The sequence below is a fragment of the Prionailurus bengalensis genome, chromosome C1 (assembly GCF_016509475.1).
Source record: "Prionailurus bengalensis isolate Pbe53 chromosome C1, Fcat_Pben_1.1_paternal_pri, whole genome shotgun sequence".
Lineage (NCBI taxonomy): Eukaryota > Metazoa > Chordata > Mammalia > Carnivora > Felidae > Prionailurus > Prionailurus bengalensis.
The window spans coordinates 6,696,531-6,721,417 of NC_057345.1; the positions used below are offsets into that span (position 1 = coordinate 6,696,531).

Here is a 24,887-nt window from a genome sequence, read left to right on the forward strand (position 1 = left end):
AAAAGCTGATTTTTGAGCTGGTCTCAAATGAGGTCCAGAAGGCATCGGGCCAGCAGAGGAAGGGGGCATCCTAGGCAACAGCATGTTCTAAGGCACAGAGGCATGAAAGATCATTGCATCAGCCACTCACTAGCTGTGTGACCTTGGGCAAATTTGTCTTGCTTATCCATAAAAAGGAAACGAAAACAACAGGGCTGCCAAACATGGTAAGTATCCCACAAGATAATATACGTGAAAGACCTTGGAAAAACTCTAACATGAAGGCGGAGTTACTATTAACAAGGAGGCGGGGAGGGCTGTGCATGCGTCCAGCACAGCCTAGGCTAGCTGAGCAAAAGAAAGCAAGAGCCTGGGGGCACCTGGGTGGCTCAGTCTTTTAAGCATCCAACTTCTGCTCTGGTTGTGATCTCCCAGTTCATGGGTTCGAGCCCTGCAATGGGCTCTGCGCGGACAGTGTGGAGCCTGCTTCGGATGCTCTCTCTCTGCTCCCTCCCCACTTGCACGTGCACATTCTCTCTCCCTCTCTCTCTCTCTCTCTCTCTCTCTCTTTCAAAATAAATAAACTTATGTAAAAAAAAAAAAGCCAGAGGCTGGGAGCACCCCACTGGCTCAGTTGATAGAGCATGTGACTCTTGATCTCAGAGCCATGAGACCAAGCCCTGTGTTGAGCGTGGAGTCGCCACCAAGATAAATAAATAAATAAATAGAGGCTGGCACCCAGCCCTGGTGTTAGAAGCCTGGGTCCCAGCCTCAGACACTTCCGTGAGAGCAGCCAATGTGGAGGGCTGTGTCTCAAGGATGGCATCCCCTCGGGTTAGAATCCTGCCTAGATGAGAGAGGTTCCTTCCTGGTTAACAGGGTTGTATTACTTTCTCCTTCCTTGTACACATGCCCCATAAATCATCTTCAGCTAAGACCAACGCTGACTTCACAAGCAGCTAAAGCAAGGGATCTGGGAGATCCAGGAAACACGAAGAAACTTGATTTTTTTTTTTCTTCCTGTTTGCCTTATTTCCTTCCTTTCCTCTTTTTCCTCATATCATGGAGCACTCGTACGGCTTTCCTTCTTTCTAAGCCCGGGAGTAATGGTTTTAATATGGAGTATTCACTGCATTTGCGTTTTGGATGACTGCTCCTAAAAGCTGTTTTTAAAGAGTCCCAGCAATCAAATACCCAGCTCCTGTGTTTGCACACAATTTCCCTTCTGCTTAAGCTCTCTCTGTGTTTACACACTGGACATCTAGCTGCTGGGTTAGGTCAAGGTACTGCTTTTAGCAACTCTGGAGATTGAAAACATGGTATATTCTGTACGTAGCGCTCCGGAGGGGGATGGAAGTGGGGAATGACAGACTGGGTAAAGGGGCAGATTTTGTTTACTGCAGAGTAGGTGAGAGGCATGAAAACTTTCCACAGCAGTAATGGAAGGAACACAGAGAAAATGGCTTTGGGAGAATTTCAGGAGACAGAAATGCCAGGTGAGTGAGGGGCTGCTGAGAGAAACAGAGAGTGGGGAGTCCAAGGTAACAGGAAAGTTTCTGGTGTTAGTGGCTGTGCAGATGCTGGTGTCACCACCAGGACGGGAAATACAAGAGGCAGGGCAAGTTGGGGGAAGGGGCAGAATGGAAAGATGAGTTCAGTTCGGCACAAGTATTCATTAGCTTCTTGGGTCATTACTGGCGGCAGGTCCCTTGTCAGGAACAACCAGAAACAAGAAACAAGATCCCTGCTCTCCTGAAGCTTAGACTCCAGGGGTAGACGGTCAGCTTAGAGGAATAAACCAGCAAAATAACTGCAGGGGCCTATGTGAGCAAATGAAGTGGAATCATGTGATCGAGGGTGCTGCAGGGCGACCAGGGAAGGCCTGCCTATCAGACTTGGAGGGAAGATGCCAGCTGAGCTTGACAGTGACCCAAGGACAAGTAGAGAAGCAGCTTGAATATAGAAGCTTGGAGCTCGGAAGCCTGGGTGGCAGATGATCAGAAAGGATAGGCCAAAAGCGTTTTTGCAGGACATAATGCTAATTACAGAAAAATCAAAAATAAGTTAGGCTGTTTTATGTGTTTTCCCTAAGCTGGACGTTGAATACAGAGCTGCGGGATGCAATATGTAATTTATACACCTTTTTGCACATCGTATCACAAAAACTGAACTAAAAATACACTAAAAAAAAAAAAAAAAAAAGGAAGAGTCCCGGCCCTGGGTCCCCCTAGGCTTTGCCAAGGCGGCTCTGTCTGCATCAGAGCGCGGACCGAGCGGCGTCGGCCGGTTCTCACTCCCGGTGCCTTGGCCCAGGCCGGCCCCGCCCAGCCTTTCGCTCGGAGCCGACGCCCGCCCAGGCTGCGCCGTCGCCCCGCCCACGCTCACATGCCGGCCAATGGGCGCGCGGGATCCGGGCCCACACCCCCGCCGCGTGCCGCCCCGGGCTCGCGCCGCCGCGTGACGTCACGGCCCGGCCCCCGCCACGTGACGGCCGCGCGCCGGGCTCCGGCTGGTGCTGGGCTCGCGCCGCAGAGGCCGGTGAGGCGCCGGCGGCCACGCCGCGGAGGGCGCAGAGCGAGGGAGCGGGTTGTCCGGCCGCGCGCGCATGGAGGCGGCGCCGGCAGCCGCCTGAGGGCCGCGGGAAGAGCGGAGCGGGCCACCTCGCGCATCCCTCGAGCGGCCTCGCTCCCCGGGCACCCGGAGGCGGCGGGCCGTGGAGCCGGCGCGGCCATGGCGACGGGCACGCAGCAGAAGGAGAACACGCTGCTTCACCTCTTCGCCGGCGGGTGAGCGTCCCGTCCAGACCCTGCGTCCTCCCCCTCCCCACGCCCTGGGGCGCCCCCTGCCCCCCGGTTACCCGCCCTCGCCGGGCCGGAACGCCGGCTCCCAGAGGAGGAAGTCCCGGCGGTGGGGAGGCCCTGGGGGCGCGGGCCTTCCCCCACCTCGGGCCGCATCCCCCGGGGGTGGTTTCACCCCGAGCCCGCCGCGCTCCCACGCCCTTTCTCCCCCGCCTCGGCGAGTCTGGCTTTTTCTCCTCTTAAACAATCAGAGGCTGGCGTGACGAGTGTCACTCGGGGGCGGTCCTGCCTGGCCACTGTGGCTCGGTCCGCCCCACATCCTCCCGGCCGGCCGCCCTGGCTGTGCTGCACTCGCTGTCCTGCCCGGATTGTGCTCCAGGGCCTGTTTCCCAAGGGCCTGGGCAGTCTCGCGGGTGCTGGGGTGGGCCCGGGGGGGTCCTCGGGGTCGCACCGCGGCGAGTTCAGCCAGCCTAGAGGGCTGCAGGTGTTGGGCATCAGCAGGGGCCTGGAAAGTAGCGCTGGCGAGCCGCGATGCTGGCCCGCAACCCGCGGGAGGGCCTCTGGGGGCCTTGGGGTGGGGGTGGGAGGATGAGGTCGGGGCGGTGTGTTGAAATGCTTCTCACCTGCCGGTGGACGCGTCCACCGTAAGATGTGCCCTGTTTTGAGAGCTGCATTTTTTTGATCGTCATGCACCTTGTATTTTTCAGCGGTGGCAACGCAGTTTTAGGGAGGTTGGGTGGTAGGGGGGTTAGGAAGGGAGCTGATCTTTCGATTCTTCGGAAAATAGTAGTGAAAATATTTTTGAGTATTAGTAATTTTTTTTTTTCCTTTTAATACAGCTGGTGGCTGTGGGTCCTTTTGCAGCCTTCCAGGTATTTGGTCTTATTTGAGGACCTCAAATCAGAGGCCTGGCACAGCAATTTTTTAAGTGTGGGACAGTCTGCATAAAATAGAATTTATTGTGGATTATCATCTTGACTTGAGTATTTCAGTTGCAGCTTGGCCTGAAGTGTGCTCCTTATTACAAACCAGTAACGGTGGAGAACTTAACCTGCCCAAAAGTAAGGGATGAAAATGTTCCCGAACTCTTTGTTCTTATGTAGGTGATCACCTACTTTGTTTCTCCAGCCAAAAAGTTTCGGTTCTTCATAGATAGGAAGAATTTCTCATTCATCTCTAAGCTGTCCTTCCTTCTCCATCCGGTCACATCATCCCCCAGTGTTTCCTGAGAGTAACGGGTATGGGGGTGTATTCCTAAATTCATCTAGCGTATTAATTTTCATTCTGGGGAGTTTGAAACAGGTTGGCCGTGCACAAGTCATTTCTCAAGCCAAGAAGGGTAATTTTTAAAAATGAGTTCTTACTCCGTAATTTTGATTTCCTGTTTTTAGTGAGGTGGTTTTTTAAAAAAATTCTTTGTATCCCAGACTAGGAGAGTTACCTGGTCTGGAGCAGCTTCTGTGAGGCTTACTGCAAAATCTGTCGCCCTGTCTTGATGAATTTCCCTACCTGCCCTTCACAGTGCCCTCTGGCTGCTAATTCTCCTACTGGAGCTCCGGCCTCTTCCCTTGTGATGGAGGAGAATTGGCAGCAGCGGCCCAACTCACACGGACTGATTAAAATGTAGAGTTGATTAGGGTGGTGCCCGAAGCCATCGTGTTTAAGGGGTTTCAGTTCCATCTTCTACAGCAGCTCCGGATTGCTTGTAGATACTCGAAGGGCTGTTTTGGCAGTAACGAATTGGATTTTGATACATTCCCACTAGCTTAAGATACGTATGTTACTTCCCTTTCCTTTTATGAAAGAACACTAGTATATCATATAGTTAAAATCAGTAAAGCCGGTGGGGCCACCTGGCCCAAAGGCAGACTCCCTGCTTCGCTCTAACTAGTAGTTTCCACTGTTGTGAAGCTGGCATCTTTCCAAAACTCTGAGATTCATTATCTTTGGAAGGAAGTCAGAGCCCTTTGTTTGTAAATTTGTCACATTCCTCCCATGTAGTGAATAGCCACTGGGAACTAATACCAAGCAAGTTTAACGTATCAGTAATTAATGATATCGAATAACTATGTATCAGGTATAAGAGGCTTATGACTAAGTTGAAAATTAACCTTAGAGCCTGGGAAATAACAACTTCGCCCCAAACAACTCCTAGTCCTTTAAGTTTCTTTAACTTTGTTTTTAAAGACAGTTTCTTGGGTTCTTTGCAAAGGCAAAAAATACTCCTACATTAATCTGTAATAGTCCTCTTTTTAGCACAGTGTTACCCTTAAAGAAGAGAACTGCAGGAAAAACCACCCACAAAGCAACACCTAAAAATAAGCTCTTTGGAAAAGGTTCTCTGCATGTATATGGGTACCAAATGTAATTTCATAGCTAATTTTAAAATAGGCTCGTATTCTTTATGTTGCTTTCTTCTTAGTAATATATTGAGTTTTAATGACAGCACGGGAGTGAATTTTCTGAGTATACCTGTAGTCACTCCACTGTTCAGTGGTTGCCATGAAAAGGTGAACACAATTTCCAAGCCCAGTGACTGGAGTTCAGTGAGGATGTTAAAGTAACTTTATGACAGGGCTCCCTAACTTATTCTGATGACATAATTTCTTTTTTTTTTTTTTTAATTTTTTTTTTCCAACGTTTATTTATTTTTGGGACAGAGAGAGAGACAGAGCATGAACGGGGGAGGGGCAGAGAGAGAGGGAGACACAGAATCAGAAACAGGCTCCAGGCTCTGAGCCATCAGCCCAGAGCCCGACGCGGGGCTCGAACTCACGGGCCGCAAGATCGTGACCTGGCTGAAGTCAGACGCTTAACCGACTGCGCCACCCAGGCGCCCCGACATAATTTCTTTTTAATCTTATTTCTAATTTTTTACAAACAAATAACTGGACATCCTTACGTGTACATGTATGTGTAGGTCTCTGATTGGTTTCTTAGGATAAACCGTTAAAGGTACAATCACCGAGGCAAAACCCGTCTTTAAGGTTTTGACACCTACCAGCACATTGATTCGTAACCAGCTCTCACGATGTGTTACTTCTGCATGGGTGGACGTCATTCGTTGGATGTTGATTTCTAGTATCTTTAGGGATACTGCAGTTTTCTGCTTTCTTCCCTCTCGTCCCCAAATCTGGGTTGTATTGTTATCAAAGTAAAAAGCACGTTTAAACAGATTTTGTTACTACATAACAAAACCTGTGGTTCCTTTTCTGCTGTTTAAGCATTCTCAGGAAGAGAAACGCCGAAATCCTTTGGAGTGGCCCTTCTGGGTCCAGACGTTATATCTATTAAGAAAAATCCTTTAATGGGGTGCCTGGGTGGGTTAGTCAGTTAAGTGTCTGACTTCCGCTCAGGTTATGATCTCAGGTGAGTTCAAGTCCCGTGCGTCAGGCTCTGTGCTGACATCTCAGAGCCTGGAGCGTGCTTCAGATCCTGTCTCCCTCTCTCTCCGCCCCTCCCCCCTTCTCTCTCTCTCTTTCTCTCTCTCTCTCTCTCAAAAATAAGCATTAAAAAAAAAAAAAGAAAAATCCTTTAAACTTTCCTTCTCAGATGTTTCGGGGGTTCTGGCAGTCCACATAATGTTAGTGACACCCTTCGGCTGCAGCCAGGCGACGACTTAGTAGACGTGGCTCAGCACCTGGAAGAGCCGGGCTAAGCTGTCCCGGGAGTTAGAGGCAGATGACCTGGATTATCTGCTTTAGCCCTGTTTTGGTGGCATGTGTTTTTTCCTTTGTCGTCAAAGCCTTTAAAATGTATCTTAGTGGGACTATAGTATGTCTTTAAGGTTTTAAAATAGGTAATCCAAGGTGTGTCCAAGATGGAGTATCGCCCCCCTCCCCTGCATTATGGACATCTGTCACCTGGTATACTTGTACTTTGCTTGTGCCTAGGAACGTAATCTGTATCAGCTAATGGTCCCCTTGGGAGTGTGAGGCGCGTGTTGTGTTTGACAGGGGGCCTGCCGGGCTGAAAGAAATTTTGGTAAAAGACATGTCACAGTATGCACATGATATTTTATATATATAAGACTTAGTTATATCGAGAATATACGTTGGCTTTTGCTTCTTCAGTGTATTTTACATATGTGACAGACATTTTTTTTAATTTTTAATTTTATTTTAGAGAGTGCGTGAGAGCGGGGTAGAGGGGCAGAGTGGGGGGAGGAGAGGGAGAGAGAGAATCCCAAGCAGGCTCCATGCTCAGTGCAGAGCCCAGCACGGGGCTCAATCCCGAGACCCTGGGATCAGGGCCTGAGCCAAAATCAAGAGTTGGACGGACGGACGCTCAACCTACTGAGCCGCCCAGGCACCCCTGTGACAGACGGTTTTAAAGGCCGTGTGGTGTTTGTATGAAGGATTCCCGCTGGAAGTAGCCTTCATGGGAATAGCAACCGTGTCAGTTTTCATCACCTTTCGTCATCGGTACACTTCGAGTACAGTATCACACTTGTTACAGATGCCTAATCGATACTTATTTAATGATTGACTAACTGAATAAAAGGTAGTGTGTGGCTTATCTGGGGTTTAGATTTATGTGCTCTGTTAAATTGTCCCAAATAAAAGTAGTGCTTTGATTATTTATGAATTGGGAACATGGTTCTCTATTAAGATTTGCTGAAACTCTAATTGGCATACAGTAACATTATTTTGGATTTGTGGATTTGCTAAAAATGATTCTCCTCAGGTTTAGAAAATACTGTAGAGTTTTTTATTCATTCGGTAGGGCGCTATTTACCGGCGCCTAAGTGGCTCAGTCGGTTGTGTCCAACTTCAAGTTCCTGAGTTTGAGCCCTGCGGCGGGCTCTCTGTGCTGACAGCCTGGAGCCTGCTTCAGATTCTGTGTCTCCCTCTCTCTCTGTCCCTCCCCCACCTGCACTCGCTCGCATGCTCGCTCTCTCTCTCTCTCTCTCTCTCAAAAATAAAAAAAGAAAGTAGGGTGCCATTTAAATGTTCTTTCTAAATGATACAGAATATAGGAAATAGCATCTAAAAGATAATTAGCTGCATAAAAACGATGCATTTTGCTTTGAGTAAATACAGAATTTGCATTAACTGAAATCTTCTAAGCCTTATGCCAGGTACTCAAATAAGACATTCCAGAATATTATATATAAACAGGTACTAGTGTTTTCAAGTCGTGACTATGGAGGTAGCCAATGAAAAGGGGAATTACTGAAAACTCCATAGATTGGGATCACAGGTTGTCTGGCGGGTACCATTTGTTGGTGGAATCCACGTTGTAGCTATTATGTGGAAGCTGTGAATCTGGAAAACAGTTTACTCTCGGTTGGGTAGCAATTATAATAAAGAGCATATTGATCTTGGCTTTAGTGTCTAGGATGAGTGACTGTGTATGTGGAAAACCGGTTCTTGTTGAAAACATCTAGCTTTTGAAAGGTGTCCTTGTTACTTGATACTCAGAGTTTAAAAGGTAAAAATTTGCGTAATTAAACGTTTTTGTGTCGCTGGTCTAATAAAGATAGAAAAAAATCTAGTGTGAATGTTGTAATAGTGATAGTCTAGCTTTGTTCTGCATAAACTGGAAGAGAGAAACCTAGTCCATAGCGGGAAAATAATCAGGTACGGCTTATGTGGGTAAAATGAAAAGGTTAAATACATGTTTATGTGATAAACACAAGACTTCAGTTCTGGGCTGAAGGAATGAGGGGGGTGGTGCATATAAGAATAATTAGTAAGAGGGGGAAAAGACACAGAAAAATCCAGGTAATAGATTTTTTAGAAAATTGGGCAAATAGATTCTAGAGAGCAGCTCTCTCTCATGACCGCTTCAAGACATAATTTAACCGCTCGCTGCTCATGGCCTTTCTGCTACCCTGTTCAAACCCTTTCCATGGTTTCACTGAGTGGAATATCCCACAGAGAGTTATCTCTGAACTTGGGCATCAGTAGTTAGAGCAGTATTACCTTGGGAGCAAAATCAAAATCCTATCCAGGGAGTTTCCTCGTAACTGTTGGAAGAAACATAGCCTCCTAGAAACACAAGTCCTAACTGCTTTTTGGAAGATTATTGATAATACTTAAATTCTGTGAGTGGTTTCTTGAATTAGTGAGGGTGTAAATTTTTTCTTATTGACTAGGCTCATTTAGGAGGCTTTCATTTGTAAGTAATAAAAATTCACTTCCAACTGGCTTGATTATTGGCACATACACCTAAATTTTAGAGAACAGGCTTCGGGGAGGGCTTATTTAAACGGTTCGACATCACTACAGGACCCCTCAGTGATTCCTGTGTTCCAGAAATAGCCGCATGATTCCAAGATTGGAGATCATGAACACAGAATGGCTTCCAGAAGTTCCTAGTGTTTCTCCACCATTGAAAAGTCTTGAGCTTAATCTGATTGGGCCGACTCTAATGCACCCATCTCTAAACCAGTTACTGCTCCCAGGGGATTATGCCGTTTATTTTGGGCCGAATCATGTGCCCAACTCTGAACAGATGACATGGCAACATAGATGGTGTTACGTTGATTAAGTGAGTCAGGGCTAAAACCAGAAATGGGTTCGATGTGGTCCAAACTGCATGACTTAAGAAATTAGGCATCTTATGAAGACAGGAAGAGGGGAGTGGAGGCTGGCGAGGCAAACAGCAGTGCCCTCCACATTGGTTCTACTGCCTTCAAATATAATGTCCAGTTTGTTGATACAGAACAGCGTTTCTCAACCTTGGCCAGATCATCGTTTGGGGAGGGGCAGGGTGTTACTGTCGGTTTCCTGTGCGCCCCGTGCGGGATGTGTGGCAGCATCCCTGGTCTCTCCCCACCAGATGCCCAGTACCCCCTCCCCCAAGAGCAACAGCTAAAAATGTCTCCAGACCCAGCTGGGTGTCACTCGGGTGGGGGCATCATTGCCACAGTTGGGAACCACTGGCCTAGAGTAGTGTTCTGCAAATCTTGATCGCACAGCCCTATGATTAAAATGTTTGCGCATATCTGCATATGTTTATATTCTGTGGATTTCATACATATTATAAAGCATATACACAAAACAGAAAGTAAATGGTGGAGATTAGAAATAAACTGGAATTTTATTTTATTTTTCCTGTAATTATTTTCCTGTATTCCACTGTGCACACTTAGAGCGTGTCCCCCGCTTTGGAGACGAGTGGTCTTAAATATTGGTATCCAGTCAGGCTTGCTTTCCTGACGATGTGTTGCCAGCACTGTCACCATGGGTGTGACTTCTCCTGTTGTCCGTGCGTCCGCTGCCTTCGCCCCACAGCTGAACCCAGAGGAGTCTATCCTAAAACTTAGAAAAAGGGGGCAGAATCTGCCTGACTGCCGCTGACCACTTCACCCCACACCGTATATACAGAGCAGACAGGTTATAGTTGTCAGCCATGTGGAGTGTTGAGAGAGGGTTTTGCTGTCCCGTCCCATACCCTGTCCCGGTCCCTACTGATCTGGGCTGTAGTTAGAGGGGACTAGAAGCATAAAGGACTGACTGGTACCTTGCGCCATGGCCAGTGCCCCCTGCAGGTGAGAGGCTGCTGCATTAGTCATGCCAGATGGATGAGAAGGGACCGGTGTGGTGTGCTTAGGGCGGACATGGGGGTGTCTTCCCACCAAGTGCCAGTTTTGCTGCCCCCTGACTGGCATGGGAGAATACTCTGGTGGGCCCATTGGCTTGGCGTCACGGAGCATGGGGAGCAGAGGAAGGAAAGGCGCCTAGTGCTGCCTGCAGGTAAAGCTGAAAGGAAATCGGGGGACGAATTGCTGGTCGGACCAGTAGGAGGATTCCCGGTGTTGGGGCTCGAGGTGGAGATCGAACACCATTCCAAGCAGGCTTGCACAGCATCTACGCTGGAATCTGGAATCGTAACATTTGCCGAGGCCATTAACGTAACACACAGCCAGGTGGACCCGCGGCAAGACCAACCAATTGCGGAAGACCGCCGCGCTCCTCTCTGCCCTCGTGCCCAGAACACCCTGGAAGGAAGGGAAGAAAAAGCGGACCGAGTCCCATCAAGCCACACTTCTAGCTGGCGGTGCTGGGGGGACGTTTTGGGTCAGATTTGGGATTGAAGTTTTAGGGCTGAATTTGCTCTCTCTCTCTCTCTCTCTCAAAATAAATAAACTTAAAAAAAAAGTCTTAAAATAGATGGTCGTTTCTCTCATCTGAGGGGTTTTTTTCCTAGTAGGCAGGGAGGGGCTCACCCAGAGCAGTGACTTCTTACCATTGTTTACAGTTGGCAGTGTTTTTCCCTTTAGTCTTTTCCTGTAACAGCCTGAGGCCGCATCCCCTCTGTCTAGTAGAAGAGGCACCTGGTGAGTGGTCTAGAAGGCCAGGGCCTTTTCACACCCCTGCCCCTCCGGCCATAGGCACAGTGTGTAACACAAAAAGTGACCTGCGTTGAGTGTGGTCTGTTGCCCTCAAAGAGGTCACCGCCCTGCTCTCAGTGGGGCACTTGGCTTTGTTGGGTGAGTGCACCTTCCAGGGGGTCCTCCTTTGATCGGTGGCGTGGATTTGGTTGATGGTTGGCCAGACGAAGGAACGTAACTGACATGGGGACAAAGCAAAGGCGGTTGATCTGTGTTTGAATTTACTGACTTTCTTATGAAAGACTACCCAGAAGTTCTGTTTTTTCCCCGCGGTGTGGAGTGGTGTTATTGAACATGAATAGATTGCAGATATTTCTTTACCTTACTCTGCAGTGTGTAAGTTTTCCAGTATTTCCAAATGTTACACCTTTTAAGCACATGGTCATTTTCCTCATAAGTCAGGGTTATTTATTTTGTGTGAATATACCTGAGTTAGAAAGTTAATTTTTATCTCTTTTTTTAACACCTCACCACCACCACTTTCTTTAGTGGTGACCCATTTTCTTTGGATATATTCCAGTGCTTAGAGCAACTTATACAGGCCAGTATTCAGTTAGGCTCACAATTTTTTCTTGATGCAAAAGAACACAGAGTTTTAAAGGCCTGGTTGTCTAATCAGCCGTTTCCCATTTTGAGTGTGAAAGTAAATAGCCTAAATGAGCCAACAAAACCATCTTTCTGTCATACTCCCGAAGAGTATAGTGAGGGGGGCGCTGACTTTGGAGGCAGAGGGTCTGGATTTGGGTCTCCGTTGAGACACGTAGTCACTTTGTGACGTGGAGAAAGCGTGTGACCTCCTTGAGACCCGTGTTCCCCATCTAAAAAGTAAGGCTAATGCCACCTGCAAAGTCCGTGAGGGTCAAATGATAGTGGTTTGCTACTTCAACTCCTTCCTGCCTTTCTCCCTTCCCATGCCGATTGTGATCCCTAAATTGCATCTGTGGTTGGTGGGCTTTGGCCCACAGTTCAGAAAACACTGCTGCATGAACAGCTTCATTTACGGTGTGTTATTATCATGTTTTTAAAGCAGGTTTGCCTAAATAGCCAAAAATTACTGTTTTCCTCTCCACCCTCCCACAGCCCCCACCCCCCAGTCTGTATATATCGTTTTCTTTTTCTACCATTCATACTCCTCATGGTAAATTGGGGTAAATAATAACTCCTACCTCATAGGCTTGTTGGAGGATTGAATGCCTACCGTAATCAGTCATTGGCAATAATGCTATTATTTAAAGTGATAAATAATCACTGGAAGCCTAGTTAGCTTCCAGCTCTTAGTTATCTATATTTCACTCGCTCTATCAAACTTCGGGCTCTTGATTTTAAAATACTGCCTGTGAAGGGGCACCTGGGTGGCTAAGTGCGACTCTTAAGTGTGACTCTTAAGCAAAAATTGTGGCTCAGGTCATGATCCTCACGGTTATGAGATTAAATCCCTCACTGGATGTGGATCCTGCTTAAGATTCTCTCGCTCTCTGCCCCCTTCCCCACGTATATGCTCTCGCTTTCTCTCTCTTTCAAAATAGTAATAATAATAATACTGTTGTTATTATTACTACTACTACTGTATGGGGTTTTACTACTTCAGGGTCTGTGCCGGGTGCTGGATTCACTTCCAGATTTCCAACACTTCTTTCTGGTGGGGTAGGGAAGCTAACTTAAGTAACTCTGTGCCTGCCGGCGCCTGTCCTTGCCTGTTGTTACCGTTTCCCAATCACAGGTGCTGGTGCTTATCATTTCTATTGAGCCACCTGTCTGCCAGGTGCTGTCCTTGAAGTGCAAGAACATGTAAATACACAGTCCCTCCCCACGCGGAGCTCCTGGGCTAAGGGAGCCTGTGACAGAAGGTAGAGAGTATGTGCTGTTTTCAAACATTTAGATCCCTTGAAAGACATTCTCCTTGAAATCTCGATTTAATAATTCCTTTGCTTAGCAAATACTGTTTGTGAACTTGTGAGTCCTGATGCCAGGGATACAAAGATGATTCAGACACGGATCTTGATCATCAGTGTTTTCCAAAGAATAAAACATTTATTTGTGGTGGTAGGATGGTTTTAGACGATATGTCACGTTGCGAATTATAACTAGCACATCAAACGTGCAATTTCATGGGTTTTTTTTTTTTTATTTACATCCAAATTAGTTAGCATATAGTGCAGCAATCATTTCAGGAGTAGATTCCTTAGTGCCCCTGACCCATTTAGCCCATCCCCCCTCCCACACCCCCTCCTGTAACCCTGTGTTTGTTCTTCATATTTAAGAGTCTCTTCTGTTTTGCCCCCTCCCTGTTTTTATATTATTTTTGTTTCCCTTCCCTTATGTTCATGTTTTGTGTCTTAAAGTCCTCATATGAGTGGAGTCATATGACACTTGTCTTTCTCTGACTGACGAATGTCACTTAGCATAATAGCCTCCAGTTCCATCCACATAGTTGCAAATGGCAAGATGTCATTCTTTCTGATTGCCGAGTAATACTCCATTGTGTATCTATACCCCATCTCCTTTATCCATTCATCCATCAATGGGCATTTGGGCTCTTTGCATACTTTGGCTATTGTTGATAGTGCTGCTATAAACATGCACGTGTCCCTTCGAAACAGCACACCTGGATCCCGTGGATAAATGCCTAGTAGTCCAATTGCTGGGTCGAAGGGTAGTTAGATTTTTAGTTTTTTTAAGGAACCTCCATACCGTTTTCCAGAGCAGCTGTACCAGTTTGCATTCCCACCAACAGTCAAAAGAGATCTCTCTCCGCAGCCTCGCCAACGTCTGTTGTTGCTTGAGTTGTTAATGTTAGCATTCTGACAGGTGTAGGTGGTGTCTCATTGGGGTTCTGATTTGTATTTCCCTGATGATGAGTGATGTTGAGCATTTTTTCATGTGTTGGTTGGCCATCTGGATGTCTTCCTTGGAGAAGTGTCTATTCATGTCTTTTGCCCATTTCTTCACTGAATTATTTGGTTTTTGGGTGTTGAGTTTGATAAGTTCTTTATAGATTTTTGGATACTAACCCTTTATCTGATATGTCGTTTGCAAATATCTTCTCCCATTCCGTCAGTTGCCTTTTAGTTTTGCTGATTGTTGCCTAATTTCATGGATATTATTAAGAAAAGTGAAAGTGGGTATTTTAGGATAAACCAGGTGAGTTGTTTTGAAGAAAAATACTTAAATTCTTAATTGTGGTAATATTTTGATTTGAACAAATGGTAAAGGGTGATTAGGAGAGCCCTGATTGAGGGAGACTGAGGGACACGTGAGGACTTCATCATTAAGAGGAGCTTTATGGGGTGCCTGGGTGGCTCAGTCTGTTAAGCGTACTACTTTGGCTCTGGTCATGATCTCACGGTTCATGAGTTTGAGCCCCGCGTCAGGCTCTGTGCTGACAGCTCAGAGCCTGGAGCCTGCTTCAGATTTTGTGTCTCCCTCTCTATCTCTCTCTGCCCCTCCCCTGCTTTGTTACGTCTCTCTCTCTCTCTCTCTCTCTCTCTCTCTCTCTCAGTCAAAAATAAACCTTAAAAAAAAAAAAAGGAACTTTAGCTAAAGCTCCCTGGGATCATGACCTGAACCAAAATCAAGAGTTGGACACTTAACCGACTGAGCCACACAGGTGCCCTCAAATTAATCCTATTTCTTTTCATTTTTTTAGTTTATTTATTTTGAGAGAGAGAGCATGAGCAGGGGAGGGGCAGAGAGAAGGAGAGAGAAAGAATCCCAAGCAGGCTTCACGCTGTCAGCACAGAACCCAATGCAGGACTGAGCTCCTGAACTGTGAGATCAACCGAGAGTCAGACACTTAGCTGACTGAGCCACCCAGGCACCCCCAAATCAATCCTATTTTATTAGAAGTCTGTGTTGTGGTAAACGTTGATTTTTCAAAATAGTAGCATTACCTGAATAATACTTGTCTGTGAAAAGCTGCATTTTCTAGAATATTCATTGCAGCATGGCAGTGAAGTTGGAAAAGACTAACAGTAACAGGCTAAAATGTTGGCACAGAGTGATAGTACGTTGTCATTACAAATGATGATGTAGGTGTGGATGTGACACAGAGAGACAGCATCCAGGTAAGTGGTGGGGGGGGGGGCGGCATGGGGATTTAAAAGTCAGTAATGAAAACCCTAAAGGATCCGCTAATGTGTTAACCGTGGTTCTCTCTTTAGCTGCTGGGATTTCAACAAATTCTTTTTGCCCTCCCAGCATGTTCTAATTATGAAATAAACCTCGGTGCCTTTTTTCTTAATAGGGGAACATTAAATTTTACATTTTCTTTGTACAAGGAATGGTATAACATTTCTGATGTGATTGTGATTTCTTCTCTGACAGGTGTGGGGGCACGGTTGGTGCTATTTTCACTTGTCCACTGGAAGTCATTAAGACACGGTTGCAGTCTTCCAGATTAGCTCTTCGGACAGTCTATTATCCTCAGGTTCATCTGGGGACCATTAGTGGGGCTGGAATGGTGAGACCAGCATCGGTGACGCCTGGGCTCTTCCAGGTTCTGAAGTAAGTTCCCTCCCCTTCTGGACCCCTGCCCCCGCTCTCATCGGGCCCGTCAGATGAGACGGTCCGCTTGCAGTCTCTGTCCAAACTGAAGAATCTGGTTCCGGTACCAGAACCTTTGAGCTCTGACCTCCCCTGGCAGTGGGGCTGCCTGTGATCATCCGGCGATGGTCAGAGTAAACCTGAGAGAGCAAACCAAAAATCCGTGTTGAAAGTGTTGCATCAGAGTTGCTCTTGCCCCACATCTTTTGAGGGCCAGCAAGATCTGGGGTGGCAGAGTGAAGTTGAAAATGTTAAAGCTGCACCAGAGAAGTGTTGTGACTATTTTAAGAGAAAATAACACAGAAACAAAATGTTTGAGGTTTTTTTACTTTTTGTTTGGAGATCATTTACATTTACAGAAAAGTTGCAACACCTGTTTGGTGAAATTGTTTTTTCCCGTGTTTGTTTAATACTGAGGCTGCCTTCGTGGTGTATTATTTTTACTGCATTAAATGTGTCTTATTTGATTACAAAGTGGCTAAACATTCATAGGCTGAATTTGGCTTATTAGTCTCTATGCCTAAGGCAGAAGCAGAAATTCAGCAGGGCACCTGGCAATGCCGGCGTTTTAGTGGGGGGCTGTGTACTTGAAAAGAGGTGCCGTTGAATTGAGCTAAACGTGGTTGTCAGACCTCTGAGACATCACTGGGAAAGGGTGTGTTCAAGGAAGACAATGCTGCTTATCATTGTAGATGTTTACTGGGGAAACATCAGAAAAAGATGCCATAATATGGAAATGTTCTGTCTTAATAACCCCATCACTTAGCACTTTGGACAGAATTCAGTCACATTTCAGATAAGGTGGAATGAATTGGAAAGTGGTTCATTTATTTTTGGGGACATTTTGTTTGTAAAGTCTACTGATGAGTCACCCAGATGTCCATGCCAGACATGTGTATGAAGGAGCCTCTGAGTTTATTGAGTAAAACTGGACAGCAAAACCAGCCGCTGAGGGCAAGGACCCAAGTGGGAGAATCAGCTAGAGAAAAGGAGGCTGGTCCCCAAGACTCCAGGAGGATCAGCTAGTTCAGACAAACACCGAGGACAGGAGTGGAGACGTGAAAGGCGGAAAGCCTGCCTGGAGGTAGGCCCGGGAAAGAGAAACACAGAGACGTGGAGGTAACCCTTCGAGATCAGTAGAGAGAGAGACGAGTCCGCATCCTTAAATCCATGGCTGTGAAAACATCCCCATCCTGGTTTGCCTTCTGATATGTTTGGGCGGTGGCAGTGTCTCAAATGACACCTTTCTTCTGAGGAACACAAAGTGCTTTGGACATAATGAGACAGACAGGTAATTTGCCAACTTTACTGACATCCAAAAAGAACTTCCTCTTAGGTGCTTGCCAAATAACTCATGACCAGTAGATTTATATATTTACAGTAACTGGGAAACTGTTACCCAGAAGTTGTGGGTATCAGCAGGGCCACGCATGTGGCATGAGGATATTTCTCTAGTTGAAGTTTCTAGGGTGTCTGTTCTATATCTCGGGTATCTGTCTCTCCATCTCTTGTAAATCTCTGCTCTGTCTCTGTCTGCCTGTCTCTCTATATGTATGTCCTCCCCCCCCCCCCAAAATGGGCACAATTATGTATTAAAATGTAAATCAAAGGGAAAAAAGCCTGTCCATCTTGTAAAATACAGGAACAGTGCCCACATCACACTACACACAAGACAATTTGTTTTCACTGTGGACCCAAAGCAGCCATCAGTTCGTGCAGCCTCAGCTACACAGAAAAGAGCCGTCACTGACACATGAATACTATTTTTTTTTTTTAATGTTTATTTATTTTTGAGACAGAGAGACACAGCATGAGCAAGGAAGGGGCAGAGAGAGAGGGAGACACAGAATGTGAAGCAGGCTCCTGGCTCTGAGCTGTCAACACAGAGCCAGACGCGGGGCTCGAACTCACGAACTGTGAGATCATGACCTGAGCCGAAGTCGGACGCTTAACCGACTGAGGCACCCAGGCGCCTCGACACGTGAATACTTTTTAAAACCGCTTATTCTAAAACTGTCAAAATAGGAGTAATGGAAGTATTAAGTAAAATTTTTATCATAGTGATATTTTGTCAGAAAAGTATTTGTAAAGTGGCATTTTTCACCCAAGAGCTGTTTCGTTAAGCCTTATGCCCTCAACTTGGTGTATATATAGTTTTAAGATTCTCAACTGATACTTATTAGCTCTCAAGTTAAAAAATGACTACGCTTATGTGGTATTATCTCATCGATTTTTCACAAGAACCCTGAGGTTAGCACCCTGGCGTGGTGTTACCCCTGTTTTATGACGAGGAAAGGCAAATCGACTTGCTCAGTGTCGTTCCGTGTACATTCACCCGTTTCTGAGAACGACTGGAAGCAGCTAAGAGTAGACAACGGCAGGCCCCCTGACCCTACGCCGCTGCCGCGTGGAGACGGCCGAGTTCCAGCCAGAGTCCCCCGGGACCACAGTCCCGCCTCGCCGGCCGCTGCCTCTGCTCGCCTCCGAGTCTCCCGATGACCTCTTGATGTTGGAGGGCCCCGGGGCTCCTCTGGTGGCCCCTGCCCTAGCGGCAGCCCCTCCTTCCGGGAGTGGATCGCATTGAGTCTTGCGGCTTTAAGTGCCATCTGTAAGCTGACCGTGTCTCTCCTCCGAGCCTCGCACGTTAGTCCCCCTGCCTGTTTGCTCGGCTGTTTAGCGGGCGTCCAGAGTGGAACCTGTGCACCACTGAACTTTCCCAAAACTGCTGCTCCCAGAGTCTTGTCTGTGTCCATCAAAGGCAACGCCATCCTTCCCTCTGTGCGGATCTGAAGCCCAGAGTCATCCTGAGATTGTTCTCACGGTCCCACGGGAAACCTCCCAACTCCGCCTTCAGAGTGCGTGCAGGCTCTGACCCCTTTGCGCCACTCGCTCCGCCACTGTCCTGATGGAAGCCGCCATATGTCACCGGTGTTAGTGGTCTCCCCCACCCCCGCCCCTAGCCCAGTCCTCAGTGTGTGCTCCGCAGAGCAGTCGGGAGGTCTTTGGCTCAGATCTCTCCAGGGGCTGTCCTCTCCCTCCGAGGAAAAGCCAAAGTTGTAGTCGCCCCTCACCCCCTCACGAGGCTCCGCACAGGTGCCACCCCTCCCATGACTTCTCCTACTTCACCTCTGGCGTCGCCCCGCCCGCCCCCCGCCACGCTGGCCTCCTTGCTGTTCCGTCGCAGTCTTTTCAACTGGGAACATTGGAGCATTTTCCGGGAAGGGCCTTTGTACTGGACGTCATCTGCATGGCTGGCTCGCGTAGTCACCTTTGCGGGAAGGCCTTGCCGTGACCATGCTATTTAAAACAGCCTTCCCCTCACGCCCCATCCCTTCTTCCTGCTCTATTTTTATCTACAGCGCTCACCCCCATCCAGCAGTGTGGTTTACATATTTATATTGTTTATTTTCTCTCTCTACCCCCACCAGAAGGGAACTTTGATTTGTTTTGGTCCCTGAGGTGTCCCCACTCACCTAGAATGCTGCCTGTCACTCAGTAAGCTTAAGCTTTCAGTACAAATCGAATGAATGAATTTTGGCCTGTTGGGAAGATACGGAGTATAAAGTGCTCAACAGACACACACACACACACACACACGCACACACACGCACGCACACACACACACAAACGTGCGCGCGCGCCCGGCCTTGTAAAGAATACTGACTGCTGGGGTGCCTGGGTGGCTCAGTCGGTTAAGCGTCCGACTTTGGCTCAGGTCACTATCTGACAGTTTGTGAGTTCCAGCCCTGCGTCGGGCTCTGTGCTGACAGCTCGGAGCCTGGAGCCTGTTTTGGATTCTGTGTCTTCCTCTCTCTGCCCCTCCCCTGCTCATGCTGTGTCTGTCTGTCTCTCTCTCAAAAAAAAAAAAATAAATAAAAATTTAAAAAAAAAGAATACCGACTACTGTCACAATAGGTACCTCCTGTGCTTTTTTAACATGATTTACAACTGGGTTTTTTGGTGGCCAAGGCAAAAAGGGAAATATCTATCGTATTACATAATTCTCGTCTGAAGAAAGCATACTTGCTCTTCGGGGGAAGTGTGTGTCTTTCCCTGTTGCACGTTCCGAAAGCAGTCTGTTGCTCAGCACTGGCGTGGAGAGAGAGAGCGCCGGCCTGAGAGGTCTTTCAGGGTGGCCCAGGAGACCCTGACGGCTTTGCTCTGCGCCACTCTCCGCCTCCACCCTGGTCGAAGCTCCCCCTCCTCCTGCACCTAGATCATTAGGTAGCTTCCTCCTTCCTCCGTTGACGCGGCTGAGCTAAGGGCAGCGATGATGGTCCGCAGACAGGGCTTTTGACCTGCTAAGTGACTGGTGTCCGGCCTTTTCTCTAGACCACAAAGCCCGGCAGGGTTCGCAGTTTTAGAAGCACTGCTACCGGAAACCCAAACGAATAAAATGGTTATTCATTTAAAACTCAGCACCTTCTCTCTAGTCTTACTCTCTCAGGCGGTGCCACTTTAGAAGACTTAACAGCCAACAGACTTTGTTTACGGGGAGTTTATTTTTCAAGCTGCAAGTCAGTGTTTGCGTGTGTCTCATGTAAGGAAAGAAAGAATCCTCCGTTGAGCACCAGTAACCTTCACGTTTTTCATAGTTAACTTTAAAAAGGCAAGATGCTAGCATATTCGGCTCTATTAGATTTGCTAAAGGGAGTATTAATATATCCGTTTTATCTCTGAGGTCTGCTTTTAAAACAATCTTGTGAGTTAATCTTTTTTTTTTCTTTTCAGTCAGAGCTCCTATTCTGTAAACTATGCTGTCATTACCTTATTTTTATTTTTTCAGGTACCTTTTTTAATCTGTAAAGTAATTTATTAGCGAGCTAGTCTCTATCTTGTAAAAACTTAGGTACCTGTTCCGATGAGATCTTTGTTCTGGATTAGTCCGTAGTATGCGTGCTGTGATTTGAAACTAATGAAGACAAGGAAATGTTCCAAACAAGACCCTAATTTTCTTTTGTATCTCTTTTCTACGTGAAAGTTTATATGACTGTGGGAAAGTTAGTCTGGATCCCAACATGCTTTATTATGAAGCTTGAAGTGTGCCATTTATAGTAGAAACTTGATTGTTCCAGAAAAATTTTGTAAACATCCTGATAGGTTAGAAGTTTGAATTATGTAACAGATTTGACTTTTTGCCCACTGTTAATATGCGTCACTATGGAGACAGTTTTTCTGCAGTTCTTAAAAGGCCTGAGTCACTTGAGGACACGCGTTCCCTGCTGCATTATAGATGAGGGCTTCCAGCTTCCTGGAGCCAGAGACGCCCTTAATTGTGTTTGACTGACTCCCGGGCCTGGCTGCCCAGGGCACATTAACGGGGGCCACGGACCGAGTCCAAACTTTCAAAATGTTTGAACATACTGACCATTTGAAATCTTTTACGTACTGTATTCTGAATTGTAGGTCACTTCAAGGTGTTGCTTGAGAGAAGTTTTTGTTCAGACAGCTTGGGTTTTTAAAAGCACGGTCCTGATTTCTCTGGGTGAAAAGTTGCTGCGCTTAGTAAAAAAAAAAAAAAAAAAGTAAAATAAAAGCACCGGGCTGTTTTGAGAAAGAGGAAAAGTATTTACAGTTGAAAACACTAAATTGTCACGTCTCGATTAAGAGCCAGTTATCTTTCAGCCAATGTGAAAGGTTACTCGGAGGGCATGAGCTTCATTTGGTGGGTTAGCTTTGCAGAAACCCAGCTTTACCCCAACCCTTGCTTCTGTGAATTTATGAGCTATCGTCAAGAGTTTGGTATTTTTATAACCTATGACCTATACCTTTTTTTTTTTTTAAAAGAACTATTCACTTCGAAAGAATTTCAGACTTATAGAAGAGTTACAGAAACGGTACCAATAACTTGGTTATACCTCAAGTCACCAATTTGTAACATTTGCCACACTTGCTTTTTTTATCTTTGCTCCGTCTACGTATTTTTCTGAACCATTGGAACCTGGGTTACACTCATCATGCCCCTTTAGCCTTAACGCCTCAGGACAAAGGTATTCTCTTAAAGTCACTGCACAGTTTTCAAATTCAAGACATTCAGTATTCATATACTGCTTTTTAAGTGATCTACAGTCCATACTCCCGATGAAGCAGTCACCGTAAGTGATTGATTTCACAGAAGAACTAAATTTTATTTTAAAACTCTGTTCCCGCCAACATCTTTTCTGCTTCCTAGACCTTTCTCAGTGAGCCTTTCATTCCTCCTCACTGGGTTGTTTTTTGGTTTAACACAGCTTTATGAAGATGTAATTCATATACCATACAATTTACCTGTTTAAAGAATACCATTCAACTGTGTTTAGGATGTGCAGTCAACACCCCTAATTTGATTTTAGAACGTTTTCATCCCTATGAAAAGGAAACCCCTCACCCATTTGTAGTCACTCCCCATCGTCTGCCCCCAGCCTAGGCAACCAATCACTGTCTACTTTCTGTCTCCAGATTTGCGTCCTCTGGACATTTCACATAAGTGAAATCATACAACACACGGCCTTTGGTGTCTGGCTTCTTGCATGTAACCTAATGTTTCTCGAAGGTTCAGCCTTGGTGTTGTGTAACAGTACTTCCTTCCTTTTTTATTGCCGAGTAATATTACGTTGTGTAACTAGGTCTCATTTTAAATGCATTGCTTTGACATTCCCCAGATGCCATGAAAGAAAAAGAAAAAGAAAGAAAGAAATGTCCATTGTACTTCTAGCGAGATGTGCTGTCTAGTTGTCCAGTGTGTCAGAGGCCCTTCATGTGATACTCAGGGGTGGCCAGAGGGTTTAGGCTGGGCTGCACACAAACCAGAGTATGTCATGGGATCACTTAAAAGGGCCTGGGTTGATAACTGCCAGTAAGGAAAACATTCTATAATTAGAAAATAAGACTGTTGTCTCCCTAATATTTTAAAGTAATTTAATTATTTCGGTGGAACCGAGGTCTAGTTTAAAAAAAAAAATTTTTTTTTTTTCAACGTTTATTTATTTTTGAGACAGAGAGAGACAGAGCATGAATAGGGGAGGGGCAGAGACAGAGGGAGACACAGAATCTGAAACAGGCTGCAGGCTCTGAGCGGTCAGCACAGAGCCCGACGTGGGGCTCGAACTCACGGGCCGTGAGATCATGACCTGAGCCGAAGTCGGACGCCTAACCGACCGAGCCACCCAGGCGCCCCAAGTTTATTACTTATTTAAAGTAATAGGTTTATTGGGGCACCTGGGTGGCTCAGTCGGTTAAGCGTCCGACTTCGGCTCAGGTCACGATCTCACAGTTCGTGAGTTTGAGCCCCACATCGGGCTCTGTGCTGACAGCTGGGAGCCTGGAGCCTGTTTCAGATTATGTGTCGTCTTCTCTCTCTGTTCGTCCCCTGCTCACGCTCTGTCTCTCTCTCTCTCTCAAAAATAAATAAAGATTAAAATAATGGCTTTATTGAGTTATTATTCACATACCATAACATTTATCCTCTTAAAGTGTACAAGTGGTTTTAGTATAGTCACAGAGTTCTGTAACCACCACCACTATCTAATTCTAGAACATTTCCATCACTCCAGAAGGAAACATGTACCCATTAATAGTCCTTCCCATCTCCCCACACCCCTCCCCTGGCGACCACTGATCTGCTTCATCTCTCTGTGGGTAGGAATGTTACCCTTCTTGATGATGTAAATGGAATTGTTTTTTTTTATTTCCGTATTCAGATTATTCATTGCCGCTGTGTATGAATACAGTTGCTTCATATGTTGATCTTGTGTCCTGTAACCTGGCTGAACTTACTATAGTAATTTTTTTAGTGTATTCCTTAGTATTTTTTTTAACTTAATTGTTTTGAGACAGAGAGCACACCCATGCAAGAGCAGGGGAGGGAGAGAGCGGGAGGGAGAGGATCCCAAGCAGGCTCCGCAGTGTCAGCACAGAGCCCGGCGTGGGGCTCTGTCCCATCTCACAAACTGTGAGGTCGCGACCTGAACCAAAAACCAAGAATTGGACTCTTAACCAACGGAGCCACCCGGGCACCCCATTAGTATTTCCATGTAATAAGATTATGTAGTCTGTATGAATAAAGATAGCTTTGCTTTTTCCTTTCCAGTCTAGATACTTTATTTCTTTTTTCTTACCTAACTGCCGATCTGCTACTTTTGAGGGCAGCTCTTACAGGTACAAATATTCTTTCATTTTTAAGCAATTGAAATATTTTATAAACATCTAAAAATTTGAAGACGAGAAGCTAAGATTTATATTTTTAAGTTTGTACATTCAAGGACTCTAGACCATGAAAAATTACATTGACCTGAAAAAGGAAAGAAAGCTACGAATGGATAAAACTTGAACATTTTCCAGCGTGCCAGGGACCAAAACATCAATTTAACCTCTTCACCAAAAATTTCAGCTTTGTTTTTAGAGACTTTCTCTATGGGAAAAGTGGAAGGTAGCAGAAATAGAATTGGCAGGATTCACTTTACCAATAGCTTTTCCATGAAGTGGGAAGACACCCTTTTATTTTACTCTCAATGTCATAATGAAGCAAAGCATTTTATAAACTGTTGACAACAATTCTAGATAAACTCAGAATGCTGTCAGCTCGGAGGCCCTAATTACCGAGTGCAGAAAAATCTGCAGTAAGAAACGGAGATTAAATTTGAGAAGACCTCAACGTAACTGTAAATTTCTCTTGGACACCATGAAAATCGAGCCATTAAAAAGAATACGTGTAACCACATTTATTCTTCAATTTGAATCCTATGTTGGAGTGGGAAAATGCCTCTAAAGAATGTTCTACACAGTCCCTCCCTTCGTCGCTTTCAGTCAGAACACGGGGCACCTGGGTGGCTCAGTTTAAGCGTCTGACTCTTGCTCTCAGCTCAGGGTGGTAAGTTCAAGCCCCGCATTGGGCCCTGCGCTGGGCATGAAGCCTACTTAAGAGAAAAAGAAGAAAACACGTTAGCACTTTTTTTTTTTTTTTTTTTAAGTGTGTTGCCAAGGGTGTGGGAAAATGGGAACCCCTGTGCATTGTCGGTGGGGACGGAAAATGGTCCAGCCGCTGTGGTAGATAACCGGGCAGACTCTCAAAAAATCAAACCTAGAAATTACCACGCGAGCCAGCAATTCCGCTTCTGGGCATGTTCCCCTAAGCGTTTAAACCGGGGACCTGAACGGATACTTGGACACTCACGCAGTAGCCGAAGGCGGAGGCAGTTGACAGATAAATGGGCAAGCTGCATGTGGTAGACACACAACGGAGTATCACT

At 46.2% G+C, this 24,887-nt stretch overlaps 1 protein-coding gene and 1 long non-coding RNA gene across 2 annotated transcripts in view; both read left to right on the forward strand.

Moving 5' to 3' along the window:
- Window positions 1-2,467: 2,467 nt before the first annotated feature.
- Window positions 2,468-24,887, forward strand: part of SLC25A33 (solute carrier family 25 member 33) — a 34,197-nt gene continuing 11,777 nt past the window's right edge. The window contains exons 1-2 of the mRNA XM_043573728.1: window positions 2,468-2,765; window positions 15,442-15,621. Coding sequence (XP_043429663.1) covers window positions 2,710-2,765; window positions 15,442-15,621 — 236 coding nt within the window. The 5' untranslated portion in view covers window positions 2,468-2,709. The remainder of the gene's footprint in view (window positions 2,766-15,441; window positions 15,622-24,887) is intronic.
- LOC122479910 lies at window positions 23,581-24,356 on the forward strand. Its single transcript, XR_006296471.1, has 2 exons — window positions 23,581-23,796; window positions 23,901-24,356. It is a non-coding gene; the product is annotated as an uncharacterized LOC122479910 (long non-coding RNA).